This window comes from Hydra vulgaris, chromosome 04 (assembly GCF_038396675.1).
Source record: "Hydra vulgaris chromosome 04, alternate assembly HydraT2T_AEP".
In the NCBI taxonomy this organism is placed as follows: domain Eukaryota; kingdom Metazoa; phylum Cnidaria; class Hydrozoa; order Anthoathecata; family Hydridae; genus Hydra; species Hydra vulgaris.
In genome coordinates this window covers 23207223-23223861 of record NC_088923.1, presented here as the reverse complement: position 1 = coordinate 23223861, position 16639 = coordinate 23207223, and the positions used below count along the sequence as shown (strand labels likewise).

Here is a 16639-nt window from a genome sequence, read left to right as displayed (position 1 = left end):
ATGAAATATGAATAAAATGAATAAGCTTACGAAAATGCATTGCTTATTCATATTTATGAGCCTCTCGACACGCTTAGCCTTAACATACCCGAGCCCAAATCTAAAAACCAAAATATGCTTTTAAAAAATTATAATAATACTATTCAACTTAGGCATCATTATTAACTTTATTAAAGAAAATAAGATAAAAATAAATTTTATTACATTTTAATCCAACATTGATGTAACGGACATTTATTTTTGAAAAACCAATTTTTTCAAATTTTACAGTTTCCACTTCCTGTCTACGAAATTTTTAATTTCTGTTAATTTTTAGCCTTAGTGGACTTCAGAGAATGGGAAAAAATTGAGAGGTATCCTGGAGAAAAAAAATAGTATGTTTTTGGTACACCCTAGTAATCATTAGTTCAGCAAACATAGGCTTATATGAAACTTTACATAATAAAGTCCAAGGATACTTTTTGAATTTTAAATTTTCTTAATTATGAGTATAAAAATTATGTAAAATAATATTAATCAACGTCAATCAACGTTGTTTGAACGTAATTCCAACGTCGTGTGCCCGCTGGGTTTGTATTGTTTTATTTCTATCTTAATATTGAATTGAAGTCAATACCAGTACTATCAAGTGTTATAATACAAGTTGGAGTGAATATCTGTAACCTTTTAGTGGTTGATGGGTCAAAAAAATAGTCAATCAAGGCAATGATATGGTCATGTCATCGTCTTGATTGAATATTTTTTAAAATGATTGGAAGCCAAACCGATCAAGGACAAATCAGCACAAACTATTGCTCAATTTTTATACGAGGTAATGTGTTGGCATGGCTGCTTAAAAATCTAAATTAATGACCAAGGTCGGGAATTCGTACATGAGGTATGTAAACAACTACATGAATTAAATGGAGTAGAACAGAGGAATGGATTGGTAGAGGAATAGATTGGTAGAACGTCAAAACCGAAAAATAAAGAACACGAGGGTATTTTTTTGCTAATTGTTTAGCAATATGTTACGTTATAAAAGCTTAGAAAGTATTTTTTATCAAACACTCTTGTACAGTTATAAAAATTTCATATATAAAGTTTTTTAACAAAATTACTAGTTATGAAAGATGTAAAGTAGGCCTTACTTAGCATATCTATACTGTTGCCGTATAAAGTTATTTTGTTAATTAAGTATATGGCAAAATAAAGCTACTTCTAGGACTTCTATATGCTCACCTAGGCACATGTATTTTTCTTCAGATATTGAAAAATGCGTGTATATAACTTACATCTTTCATCGCAGACCTAAGACCACAATTTTTATGGGTAATCTAGCAAATCTTATTACCGCAAAATTTGATTTTTTTAAACGCATTCCTTCCCAGGCTCTTGCATAAATATGAAGTATTTTTGCATATAATTAATGTATGTCTCTGTGGCTTTCAAAAACACATAAGGAAACTCTTTGTAAGTAATGGCCTTAGGAGATGTAAATGCTCAAAGTAAGAGTAAAATTTAAAATATAGAGGTTCCGAACCACGATTATTAAACAACAAAAAGTGTAACCATGTTTAGTTTTTACTTTCACTTTTTAGAAATCCGCCCGGAGTAGCAGAGAAAAAAATCTCTCAAAATCTTTTTATTTTAAAGTGTCTCAAATTTATGTTGCTAAATTTGCCACTCAAAGTAGCAAATGTACTTCATGCCAAATATTTTAACAAAATAAATCCAATTTCAAAAACCAATCTCCAAAATAAATGTGAATTTTCGAAAAAGTTTGAACAGAGGTCTAGTTTTATTATTATCTAGAAAATATAAAAAAAACGAAGGCATTTTGAAGACATCATTTCTATACTTTGCCTATATTTTTCAGATAATGGCCTTTCTAGTCACTAAGACTGTACTACTAAGTATTGTACTACAAAGACAAAAAAGCATTTCTTGTTCGTTTGATAAAAATAAGAACAAGGGTTCACAACCAATTAAAAAATAGAAAGTAACCAAATCAATTCCTAATGTGCTACGTGTAAGACATCACATTAATACGAAGATAAAAGGTAAAAAGAAGTTTCACAACCTATCATTAAATGCTCGTGCTGCGCAGAAAAGGAAAAGTAAATTAATTAAAATCATTTATTCCGATTAAAATATGTAATTGGTTATTCATCTTTTTTATTTAAATATCCATTTTTATGGATTAAATTAACCATTTTAGATTTGTTTTAATAGTAAACATTGCAGTCTTACAATCAAACGACAAGCGAGTCTATAAATCGTGAACTAAAATGTTCAAGGGAAACGGTATCTAATCATTTAAGTATTAATATAAAAATTTTCTAATAAAATATCTGCGTACTTTTTAACTATATTTCAAATAATAACATATTTCTAAATCCCTTGCTAAAGAACTGGTAGAATTTGATGTTATGATTAATAAAAAAATAATTGAAACAGCAGTTTAGAGTTGAAACGGTACCAGTTGTGAACTATTTTACGCTAGCAAAAGGGATGCATGTCAAATGATGTGCAAAGAAAACAAAGAGTGTATCATAAAACTATCACTTGTTTCATTTTCAGGTATTTTCAGGTAGTATACGCGTTTAGAAAAAACATATAAGAGTATTTATTATTTTATTTTTAGGTTAATTATGTATGTATCATGTGATATTTAAATGTACTGGCATCACCAGTTCTATGATTTTAACAGTTGGAATATATCTAATGTTGGTCACAACATCAAATACATAGACCCTACACATCATCAAAATTCATTAACTGATTTTGGCAGCATTCAAAGAGTTTGATTGAATTCAAGATCAGCTAGTTTTATACGATCAATAAAAGAAGACTTTTTGCCAAGACAGGAATATAAAGTTGAATAGTAAGCAAATAGTGCCACTTTAGATTTAAGATTGTCAAAGAGATTATTTATCTTGATAAGAAATAACACAGAATCAAAGATAGAATCTTGAGGTACCCTAGAAGATACTGGAATTGAAGAAAAGTGTTGCCCTTTGAAGATGATTTGAAAATCTCAAAAACTTTCTCAGGCACACCATATGAAGGAAACTAATGAAGAAAACCATCATGCCAAACTTTTTTGAAAACTTTAGATACGTCAAGAGCAATATCCCTTCACTCGTCGTTTCTCATCATAGAAATTAGTTGATCAAAGACTCAAGATCTTGCTAATAATAGAAAAAAATTTTTACCAGATAATAGTCGGAGTCCGAATAGTCTTTCAGACTCCGACTATTATCTGGAGTACCAGATAATAGTCGGAGTCCGAAAATAGCATGTGGTTCTGTTTTTAAAAACAGAACCACAGATGCTATTTTCCAGCATGCAGGAAAATAAGATTCAGTCAAATACCTCATTAAATAGTTTGGATAAATTAAAAAGAGTTTTGAAGAAAAGCTTTCTAAGACAATGATAAGAATTTTGTCTTGAAATTTGGAACTGGAATGGCAGGAAGAATAAGGCTTTCAGATTCAAGAGTCTATATTTTTATAAAATTTGTTTGTAAATAGTTCAGCATTGATTTATTTAGTTTAGTAAATTTATTTGCAAATTGTTCATTACTCTTGGGAGAGGTATTAAGATAAGTCCCATGACTTAGAGATGAAATGTTTAACTTACCTTTATTAACAACACTGTTGAAGGTTTCCAAAAGTTTCTTGAGCCTAACTTCTGAGATAAGGTACGAGGTTTATTTAACTAGTAGCTTAGCGTCAGGCAGCATCTTTTTATATTAATTTATTGCTATAATAAAAAGACTTTTGTTAACAACAACAACAACAACAACAACAACAAGCTATTTATTTTCCGTAAATCATTTTACAATTTGATAAAAATAATTGATAGTAATAATAAGTATGTTTACAATAATTACAATGAAAAAATAATAATAATAACTAATATTATAATGGTAGTTATGAGCATAAAATTATGGTACCTGGTGTACCATAATTTTATGTACACAAATTTGAAAGAGCAGAAAACTGTATTTTGCCTGATAAAAAGTCGCGATTCAGCAGTTTATTAGAAATAATTCAAGCATGCTCTGGAACTGATTGATAAACTTCATAAAGAAACTATCTTAATAAAGAAACTGGAAGAACTATCTGATTTTATGACAACCAAAAGGTTAAACCTGAATTATCAAAGACATAATTGTGTTGAAAGCATAATAAAGAAACAAATAACATAAGTTGAAATAAAAAAAAGGTGTTCCAGGAAGGAAGGATGAAGTTAAAAACTCTTCTGCATGTAAGTCTCGATGTAATTGCGCGCATATATAATGGCTTTTGGCTTGAAGCGTGTCTCAACATCGGGAAGTATAAGTTTATTGTGTTTGTTAATTGTTTATTCACTGTTTCTAAAAAATCATTTTATTCGTAGTTTTTTCTGATGAGTGTTTAATATATGCTTGAATATCATTTTTAAATGTTTTTTAGATTTTAAGTAATTACTTCACTAATTTTAATGGTTTCTAACCATTAAAAATTAGTGAAGTATGATTTTTAATATTTTTAAGTTTAAAAGCCTTTTCTTTGAAACTTTTTATTACGTATTTATGTCGCAAATATAAAAGTTTAGTCTAATGTCAAAATTTTTGTACATTTCTGTGCGTCCACCCTAACATTTGTGCGGTAACTTTATTTTTTTATAAATTTAAAACATGCGTCTAAAAACTTTTTTAAAACGTACGTTATAAACAGGTTCATTTGGCTTTTTAAACGTTAGTTTTAAACTAGTTAAAGTTAGCTTTAAACTTGTTTAAGTTAACTTTAAACTTGTTTGAGTTAACTATAAACTTGTTTAAGTTAACTATAAACTTGTTTAAGTTAACTATAAACTTGTTTAAGTTAACTATAAACTTGTTTAAGTTAACTATAAACTTGTTTAAGTTAACTATAAACTTGTTTAAGTTAGCTTTAAACTAGCTAAAGTTAGCTTTAAACTAGTTTTAGTTAGCTTTATGAAGGTTAGCTTTGCAGAAGGATTTCCCACTTTCACGATTTTCAAAAATAGCAATTTTCAAAAAAAGAGTCGAAATTTAAATTAGTTTATAAAAATTATTTTTTTACCGTAAAATAAAATTAGAGTTTAAATATAATTAATCTAAAATTAGGAATTTTATTTGTAATTGTAAAATAAAACGAAAGTTTGTTTTTTTGTTTACTTCCGTTATTTTTATTTTTTCATTTTTATTATTTATTATAGATCTTTATTATAGTACAGTAATTTCTTGAGATATTTTTTTCCATCCTAAAAGTCTTAACAAATCAAAAATCATCTTTACCATTTTTATTTAGGATTTTATTTACTTTGAATAAAAGTTTGTTTTAATATGTTTTTATTTTTGAAGAACTAAGTCTTTCCTAAACTCTCTTGTAATTTTAAATACTAAATGGAATCTTGAACAATGATTTTTTCAAAATAATTTTTGTATTGTTTGAACTTGAAAAAATAATGATTTACATGTTGTTTAAGATTAAACTTAAAACTTTGTTTAATTTTAGATTTCAATTATGCTGCCTGCCTCATTTTTTTTGTGCAGTTGTAACTGTTAAATATTCTATTATAAACGGTATTAACTTTTTTTAACATGATTATATAAAAATGTGCGAAAATTGTTAAACAAATTACGTACGTTAACTAAATTTAAAAAAAAAAACATACCAATCCAATAATAATTCCATGAGAATGTCTGATTTAAAATAAAATAATTTTCTGCTTGATCGTCTATTTTTACCAAACTACCTCCATAGTTTTGACATGTTAAAAGAGCATCATTCCATGTTTTTCCGTATATCCAATAATCACCAACAAAATTGTAGCAATGATTTTTATACTCCAACCAACCATTAGTGCAATTACCATTATAAACCACTAAAGTTGAATTTAAAATACTTTTAACTCTAAAAATCTGCTATACATTTATGTAACCTTTTCCATTGCTTTTCTTTTGTTACAAAATATGAAATAATTTTATATGGTTAATTATAGTTAAAAAGATTATTTTAAGTCATAAAGTTAGATTTTTTGATTCAATAAGTGTTTTGAACTTTACCATATTTTGGTTGGATAAGTAAACATTTTTTTTGAATTGTGTGATTACCGAAAGTATTCGTTATGATAAAGTATATATATATATATATATATATATATATATATATATATATATATATATATATATATATATATATATATATATATATATATATATATATATATATATATATATATATATATATATATATATATATATATAGATATATATAAATTAGTAAAAATCACTTATCTAACTTTTATCTTCTACTTTAAGTTTCACCATTGCTGGATCATCAGGAAGAGAATATTTAAAATTATATATAAACATTTGTAATATGTCTCGTAATAGAACACTTCGAAGTGTTAAAAATTAATAATAGTTTTAGAGCCAGTGGGCGCTAGGCCTAAATTATCAGTGTATGCTTCAAATATAAGATAAAACAATGGTCAACTATGTACTTTTGATCGTAGTGGCTTTGGCTGGTAACAGGTACCTAATGTATATAAAATACCGGCAAAAATTTTTCAAACTATAAAACGTAATTTTCTTTTAACTTTCTAAAGAGGAGTATTAGAAATCACGCCGTCCATTTCTAGACAGTTATCATGGTCTTCTAACCTCTTGCCTTAAACTTTAAAAAATTGTATGATAGATGAAAATTGTAATAAAAATGAATTTAAAAGGTTGACTTAAATAACTATTGTTTTCAAACTAAAAAAAACAACAACAAAAATAATTGCATTAACCGTGATAATTGTATAGGAAATTGTTTCGAAAATATTTGGGAATGAGACAGAAAAAAATTTAAAAATTAAAGAAAAATAGACTCTCTGTCCAAACCTTAACTACCAGTCAATGTATCAACACTTTTATGCGCAAATCTCTATTTCATTCAATCTATGTCTGTCACCACATATATATTTTAAGTAGTAGAATTTAATAATACAAATTTGCTTAAAAAAAGTCAACTTAAATTATTAATAAAAAAATGTTTGCAACACCAAAGATGTTTTTTTAAATTTTTTGTTTTAGGTGCCCCAAGAAGTCTTGTGAAAACGTCTTGTCACAGAGCACTGCGAAAGAGCATTAAACTAGGACCTTTACGACTCTTTCCTTACCGATGGCACAAAATATGCCCAGAGCTTGCTTTGAACCCTAGATCTCTTCCTTCTAAAGCAAGCGCTCTAACCACTGTGACACGGCTGCTCAAAAAAATCCTGATAAAAACCAGGCTGTGTAATATACATCAAGAGTAATCTTATACTGTTTTCTATTTTCTTTGACTGTTTTATAAGTTTTTATTAATATTTTGAGGCTCAGAGGTAAAATATTTGTTCATATTTTTGTAAATGAATAATACCATTTTCTGTGATTATTGTCAGTATATTTACCATATAAAAAGTTCTTTTATTTTGTTTTTGTTGCAATTTCAAAATTGATTAACATTTTTCCAACGTTTCGTCTGAAAACAATACTGTTTTTTTACTACCTTTTTTACAAATTGCACAATTTAAATTGTCTTCCAAGATGATAAAAAACAGTATATCAAAACTGAATTGATCATATTTTAATACCGTGCAAAAAATAATAAAACTTATGTTGTCAGTATAGTATGTGTACTGAAAGGTAGCATGTTTTTAAAGCGAAATGATGCTAAATCTAATTTTTCCTAATCCTTTTTTTTTTTTTAATTACACAGCTTGCTTTTTATTTTTGCTGTAACAAACTAATTTTTTATTTTTAATTTCCTTTAATTATAATGTATTTTAATTTTAATTTACTATTTTGTACATAGTTTATGCCATTAGTTGTACTACTTTAAGTATATTTATAGTGACATGCATCGACTGAAATAAACAATAATTGATCAAATACAAATCAACCTTTTACATTTATTTTTATCAGGGACGTGGAGTCTCAAAAGAAATCCAGATATGAAAGTCAGAAAAAAATTAATTTTTTCAGGTTTTTTGTATACGGGTGCACCAAAAATGTAAAGAAGCTTTGGACTAATTTTAATAAAAATTAAAAAGTTTAGGTTTGAGGAACAATCAATTTTTACACCCGAACTCCAGAACTTTGAAACTCCAAGCAAAAAGACAATAAGTTTCAAGTCACTGAATCTCATAAATTTTCTTGTTATTGCAGATCGTAAATCACATTTTTAGAACTCCTGGCAACCAGAGACCAAGTAAAAACGGAGATTTAAAGACTCTTTTTGGGACGCTGTCCTGATTTTTATTGTTTTAGTATTCTTTTTTAATATCCGTATTTATACTGTAAGTAAGTACAGTTTCAACTTTTTAAAGTTTAAAACTGTCTTTGGGTTGCCACCTTGCAAAGCTTCTGGTAATGGATGGCATGACTTCTAATACTGCTGCGAAGAAAGTTATAAGAAAATTAGTCTTTATAATTTGACAAACTTTAGCCGGTATTTTAAACACCTTTGTTTCCTGTTTACAGCCAAATACAACATGGTCAAATAACATAGGTAACCATTGTTCCTACTTGTAATAGAAACATTCGCTAAGAACTTTTCAGTCTTTATTACAAAACGTAGATCTGTCGGTCACGTGTTCTTAAAATATAAGTTTTGATATTTGTATTTGTATTTTTAGCAATTAATTTGCGCATGTGTTAAAAGTAAAATATGACAATGTTTAACAAATATCGATAAATTTTATAATTTAGCAATAATTTCTCAAGAAAACTGGATTAAGGGTTGTCCATAAATTACCTCACGCAATTTTTGAACGTTTTTGACTCTCTCCTGCCCATCCACCGCTACCCTTGTCACAACATAGTAAGTCTTTAGTAACAAAAAAAGTATATATAATAGCTTTGCTTTTAGACTTGAGTAGTGAATTCTTATAAAAGTTGATTTGAGAATCTATTTTAAATTAGAAAGTTGAATCGCCTCTCAGACTAGGTAAGCCGCTTTTTTTTCATCCTATGTTATTTATATGCATCAGTTTATGTGTTTACTAAATAAATAAAAAATACGAACATATACCTGATGATTTATTATTATTACTTGTAAAAGCAAAACCAAAACACCATTTTAAACTAACGAGCAAAAATAAATGCAACGTTTTAGACGACATTTTTTTAAATTATTTTTAAATTTTTTTAAATATCTTTGTATTACTATATATTGATATTTTGAGAACAAACAATAATGACTAGAAAATGCATTAAAAAAATTGCGTAATTTTAAATTTGTGAATGAAATGAAAACTGAAAGTGAAACTGTAGAAGTCAAATAAACTTAGGTAAATAAAAATGACTATTTACTTACACATTAATATTTTGTAACTATTAATATTAAAAGTTTTCTTATATTTCTTTTCTTTTTTTTTTAATTTTTTTTAATGCCATTTAAATTGTTTCTTTTTTGTCCAATATCTAATCAATAATTTTACTAATACGAAATATTCTCAAATAATATAACAGTCGTTTTGATTCAACTTCTTTTGTTTGCTTTACGTTGATATGGGTAATACTGATCAGCGGAAAGTTTTGTCATTTTTTATCATTAAATTTAATCTAAACCCGCAGTTATAATATGAATTAAAATATTAATTAACGTTTACAAACCAAAATTCGCTCATGGCTCAGCTGCACTCAAAAGCCATGAAAAAAACACCAAAAAAATAGCAGCTAGGGTTTCCAATCGGTTTTATCCGATAACCGAAAACCGCTGTTTTTTTTCAAAACCGATATAAATGAAAACGTCGGTTTTCAAAAACGGTATAGACGGGTTTTTTGTATAATGTCTTTTGAATGTTTATTTATTTTATTTATTTATTTTTTATTTATTTTTGATCCATAGTATACATTTTCGTGACTACATAATAAAGATTCGTTAAGATTGAATATACTTGTAAATATAAAAAATCACAAACATAAATAATAAACAAACTTCTGTAATACGAGCTGTAAGAAGAACGCAGGAAATTTTTATAATTTAAAATACTCTTTTTTATAGCTTTTTAAAGCCATTTAAGTTTTCAAGGTTAATAATATTTTGATTAAGTAATAAAAACTTATTCCAGATATGAGGTGCACAATAAGTAATTTTAAATTGCTCAAGCTTAGTTTTGCATGAAGGCTCTAAAAGAGTACTATTTGTGCGCAACAGGTATTTATACTCTGGCTTTTGTTTATAAAGACTATAGAAAATTAAGACTTAGAACATTATATATATTTAGTTCAAACAATGTTAGTAAAGACATCTGTTCAAAAAGAGGCTTTGTGTGTTCTTTTTAATTTTTAAAATTAATTACTCGTATAGCATGCTTCTGTTTACGATAGAGAGGTTTTAGTTTGCTTTGTTAAAGAAAGGTATAAAAAATAAGTTTGTAAGTAATAAAACTTTTATTTTGTATATTTAGATTATATTTTGCTGGAAGCTTAACGCGTCTTTTCAATTTCAAAATTATTTATGTATTCCAAATAAAATGTTCGAATATTGAATAAAACACGCAAATATATTCGAATATAAAGCATTCGAATACTCAAACAAGATGGCCTTTATATTAAAGATTTTTATTCCTAAAAAAGGTATGTAATAAAAATAAATCACGATAACGTTTATATCAATTAAAAAATTTTATGTAATTATATTTATCTTCCAGATAAACAATGTCATCAGTTTGGAAATTTGCTGCCCGGCTTAAAATTCTGAATTCTTGAGATGTTGAAGGCATCTGTAATAGATGCGGTTCTGTTGTATCATGCTCCGGTGGATCCACAACTACTTTGCGGAATCATGGATTTAGTTATGGAGTTACTATCAACATCCTTTGACTGGAGAATCAAGCAGCAGTTCAAATCCACCACCAATTGTCATCGTTGGAATTCACTTTTTTCAATAAATGCGCCTTTGTTAAAAACGGAGAAATGTTTACTCCAGACATTTACTAAATTAAATGCTCTTGATGCATTTATAAAGCTAGATTTTGAGTCATTAACTTTATTACATGTCGCTATAGAGCCAGCAAAACTAGCTGTGGAATTCCTTAGCAGAGAAGGTGTAACGTTATCGGCAGCAGATACTGCTCTTGAATTCATGCATCAACCGCATCTTTATTGCATTAAAATTTAAAAAGCGCGTCAACGAAAGAAATAATGGAAATGTTATGCAGTTGTTAAAGTGTCTTTACTACTTAAATACTTTAAATTTTGCTGGAAATCTTCCATTTTGGCTTTTTGGATTTACTTCTAATGATAAGGAACCACTACTAGCTGAAGCACCATGTACAACATTAGAAAGTTCACCTTTTTCCTTTAAGAATGAATTAACGCGCTTCTCAATAAAGATAGCATCACACACTTGCCCAAATCTACTTATCAATTCAAGTTTTATTATTTAACAAGAAAATGAAAACCACGACTAACCGTGGGTTTTTTTAAATGAAAAACCGAAACCGCAGTTTTTTATGGCTGCGAATTTTTGGAAACCCTAATCAACAATAGTTTTTTTAAAAACATCAATGCTTTGTTTTGCAATTTTGCTTCCATCATTGCACTTTGCAGTAATTGCTTTTCTGAACAAATCTTAACCTTAAATAAAAACCTAAATTGTCAAATCTTCGACAGCTTGCCAACCACTTCTTTAATTAATTGCAGCGTACTGATTGTGATAACGAGTGAACTAGATATTTTTTCACTATATTCACCTAAAAAATAAATATTAAATTGGTGTTTATTAAGATAAAATAAGCATATTTCTTATTTTTTCTTACATTCAGATTAAAACATTTCAACTTTTTATATTAATAGTTAATGATTATATATATATATATATATATATATATATATATATATATATATATATATATATATATATATATATATATATATATATATATATATATATATATATATTCATTATATTGTCATTATTACTGCTACTTATTAAATTGTTATTATTATTTTTACTTTTATCATTATTATTATATAAATTCACACCTTATTTGCTTTAAAATGAATTTCATCAATTATATGCTTAACCGGTTTGAACTTCTTTTCTAATTTTCTTTTTCCAATACAAGCTGATGTTTCAGATACATTTAATAAATAAAGACAATAATATTTTTTTATTTCAGAGATAGAAACTGTTATTAAATAAATTTCAATTTATATTTCAACTGAGTACTAAAGTCTTATATACACTTTACGAAAGTAACATTATTTTATAAAGACTAAAGTTAATTTAACCATTATTATTTTTTAAAGTCATGCCCTATTTTTTAAAGTCATACCTTGGCAAAATGCCAAGCTTATCGAAGCGCTATTGGTTATTTTAAATCTTAAATTTATAACCGAACCAATGATATATAATATAAACTAGATGTCTAACTTGCGGGATTTTATTGGACAAAAAATGAAGCCGCTTTTTTTTTGTTTATAACAATAGTCAGCCATTTGTAAAAAATGCAAAAGCTGAAGCCAAAGTGTGGAATAAAAGTTAAAAATGCAAGTCAAAAGTTTCCAATAAATCAAAGATAATTTTAAAACAAATTTTAATAACTATAAAATACTTATAAACGTTTTTTTATGAACCTACGTTTATTAAAAAGTTTTTTAATTCATAAAAACGCTTCAAAAATGTCTGTCGTTTTACTTTTCTGTTCAAAACTTTAATCCCTTTTTAATCGAAAATAAATTAAGGAATCATAAAATATTATTTTACAAGTATTATAATTTCCGCTTAACACTTTTATATAAATAGTATTTAAATTCAAAATAAATTTACTTCATTTAAAAAAAGAAAAGTTAAAAATGTTCGTTAACAAATTTAATCCGCCATTTGTAAAAAAAACAAAAAGCAGCTTGATTTTTCCGATTGAAGTTATCTAGTTATATAATATATAATTGGATCAAACTAAACTACATGTGTACGCCCTCTAGCTTATAATGCCACCTCGTCACTAAAAAAAACATCTGCTATTCACAAAAATAATGTGCGATGCAAGTGTGCTACCGTTGCGCCAAGGGTGCTCATTTTACATTTATAAAGGCTTTAAAATCTAATAGGAATTGTTAAATACAATTTCTTTCTTCAGGATATTAGTTTATTTATTTAAAAGTCCCATAAATCTTGTAGAAATTATCCCGGTGGAAAAAATATAGCTCGGTGACACTAAAATACGTATTACTACGTATTTTATACTTTTTAAACGCGTCTTTTTCACATAGCAAGCGACAAGCTAGTCGCTTGCTCATTTCCCACTGGGATATGATTTATATAGGATTACACTATTAACATTGTAGCAGTTTTATCCTTTCTATTTGATCCTATAGAACCTCAAAAGAAATATTTAGAATAATAAAAATCAAAAAGGTATGCCGTATGTCCTATATAAATTTTATAGAACCTATAGGATACATATATCAATCGTATAGAACCTATGAGATTACAATAAAATTCCTATAGAACCCATAGGATACTATAGAAATTGTATAAGTCCTATAGCAATTCTATAGGACCTATAAGATTGCAATAGGATTCCAATTTTTGGTACCTATTAATAAAGATATTTGGTCTGAAGAATTATCTGCAGAACTATCATTTGATGAGTTTGAAAAAGCTTTCAAATCCTTAAAAAAAAATAAAGCACCTGGTGCAGATGAAATAAACGGGAATATTGTTATAGATTGCTACGAACAATTAAAAAATGTTCTTTTTAAAATTTTCAGAGCATCAATTCATCAAGGTATTTTTCCTGAACGTTTAAAACTTGCCAGGGATACCCCTATCCATAAAGAAGGCGACAGATCCAATATCAGTAACTATCGTCCTATCTCTGTTCTTTCTATATTTTCTAAAATTTTAGAAAGAATTATCTTCAACAGAGTATACAATTATTTTAATTACAACAACTTATTTCATGACAATCAGTATGGTTTCAGAAAAGGAAGTTCAACTGAACATGCCATTATTCAATTTATACATAACATCTCTGAATCTTTTGAAAAATCTCAATATACACTAGGTGTTTTTATTGACCTATCAAAAGCTTTTGATACGGTCGATCACCGAATTTTAATCAAAAAAATTAAACATTATGGCTTAAACAATAAAATTTTAAAATGGTTTAAAAGCTATTTAACAAATCGAAAACAACTTGTGTATAGTAATGATGGTCAGCAAAGTGAACCCCTGAGCATAACCTGTGGTGTTCCACAAGGTTCTATTCTCGGAACAATTAAAATATTAAAACAAAGTCAAAAAGCTATGATGAAGTTCATTTACATGTTCTTCGACACAGTGCTACTGCGATAGCCATGCCATTAGCTATGATTTTCACAAAAATCACTGATTGAAGGCAAAGTCCCTAACCTATGGAAGGTATCAAACATGACTCTTATATCTATAAAGTATTTGTTAAAATGTATATCTTTGTGACAGTTACATATTTAAACCTTTTCATTAAAGTTTTTTATTTTTAGGGACAAACGAAAATAATAAATTCAAGAGGGCAAAGATTTATTTATATTTGCATTGATTCAAAAAAGACTTTATTTTTTGCAAACCAAAGAATCGAGAGTTTATTTACAAAAAAGGAAGCTATTTCTATTTTTTTGAAATACTCATAAACTTGGACATTTTCGGGGACATGCAAAAAAAAAAAAAAAGAAAAAAAAATGAAATGACGGCTGAAATTTTATTCTGCTCTCTTTCCACATAGTTGAAATTTAAAGCACTTGTCTTAAAAATAAAGTTGCAAAAAATATCAGAAAACAGTTCTACACTTGTGAATCAGCTACCGTAATAATTTAACTATTTCATTGATACTGTAGTTTTATACTTTAATTACTAAATACTTCCATTAGAGAGACATGCAAAAAAATGTTTATTTTCGGGGACAAGGATTAACTGTGGTCGTTGACTATGGCATAACATGTAACCAGAGGGGATCCAGCATTTTTTGGATTTAGATTTCAAACGCATAAACACTTTTAATTAAAGTCATTTTTGAATCGATGCTAAATATTCTAAATTTTTTCTTTTTTTAGTTTGCCCGCGAAAAAGCACTTTTTTTGCTTATCCTCAAAAATACACAATTTTTTTTTGCTATAACAAGATTAATGTATTCAATTACATTTGTAAAAAAACAGACTACATGTTATGCCTTATTGTTATACCACAGAGAACAATAAAAGACATTTTTGAATCAATATTTAATGAGGAGGCCGTTTGCAAAACGCGCTAAGTATTAGTAAACTGATTTTGAGAACACAACGAAAACTAAACTACTCAAAGTTGCACATCAAAGGAAGTTGTTGTTTTCTTTGCCCATTTTTAGGACCAAAATATTTTTTAATTGGTTTAATATTTAATTACATGATAGATTTCAGAATACAAAATGTGGAAATAGCTTAGTTAACTTAAAATTTTTATTTTTGTAACTTAGCACGTTTTGCAGATCCTTAAATAGTAGTAGAGTTTATAAATACAATAGAGAAGCCGTACTCTGACCATATATCCCCCATTGGTAAGTAAGAAGGTGTGAACTACTTAGTTACATGCTATTTCGAGGTACTCTTCGATAAGACCGTTTAGACTTTTTGACGCTCCAATAAGTCTTTACGGTCTTATAACTAAATAACTAAAATAAAACAAAACTTAATGTTTTTTTTTAAAATGTAATTTTGTTTTTCAGTTCGTCTTTAAAATTCCACATTTTTTTGCATAACCCATAAAACACGCACTTTTTGCGTGTCTTTTTTAATGAAATTGAAGCAGAAAATTAAAGTATTATTAAAATGCGGATTACATGTTATGCTTTAGTCACAGAACACAGTTAATCCCTTTCCCCGAATATTAAATTAGGCAAACTTAATTATGTGTTAAAAAGTGAAAAGCAAGATTAAAAAACATTTAATCTTGCTTTCAAAGCACTTAAAGACAGGCGCTCAAAATAGTGATCTCTAGTTGGTATCTGTGATTCGCTTTTTTAAAGCAGTATTTAAATAGGAATCGCTAACTTTTTAGTAAACTAAAATACACATTTTTCTCTTTGTTCCCGAAAACGCAATTTTTTTCATGTTCTCAAAAATGTCCATTTAATGTTATAAAAATATAAAGGGACCGAGTTTTACAAAAACTTTATATGCCTAAATGCTATTAAGTCTATAGATCAATCTCATATTGTCGCGTAAAAACAAAACAAAAAATTTTCAAACCAAAATTCTGATGGAAAAGTTTAACTTTGCAATTGTCCCCAAAAATATATATTTTTTAGTTCCGATTAATGATCAAAAAGGAGAGCGTGTGTTAGAGTTTCTTATGTTTCAAATAGTGTTGCGCAACAAGTATAATCTGTGTTTGATAAAGCTTCAATACCCACAGTAACATATTTTAGAGTCGTCTAGTTAATAAATGGATACCATAACAGTTATGACAATTTTATGAAATCCTTCAGGATTTCATAAAATTGTTGCAAAAAATTGTCATTAAAAAATTATCGTAAAAAATTGCCATAAAATGCGAAAGAAAAGTTCAAATAGAGCGTTGAAGATCGAAAATGTTGACGTAAAAAAAAAACAAAAAAATTACACAAAGACACAATACGAAGTTTGTGTCTT

At 27.3% G+C, this 16639-nt stretch overlaps 1 protein-coding gene across 1 annotated transcript in view; it reads right to left on the bottom strand.

Annotated features, from left to right (window-relative positions):
• LOC100208378 (von Willebrand factor D and EGF domain-containing protein) overlaps positions 1-9288 on the bottom strand; it is a 111441-nt gene extending 102153 nt beyond the window's left edge. The window contains exons 1-2 of the mRNA XM_065795827.1: positions 9057-9288; positions 5671-5880 (exon numbers count right to left, since the gene is read on the bottom strand). Coding sequence (XP_065651899.1) covers positions 5671-5880; positions 9057-9147 — 301 coding nt within the window. The 5' untranslated portion in view covers positions 9148-9288. The remainder of the gene's footprint in view (positions 1-5670; positions 5881-9056) is intronic.
• Between the last annotated feature and the right edge of the window lie 7351 nt (positions 9289-16639).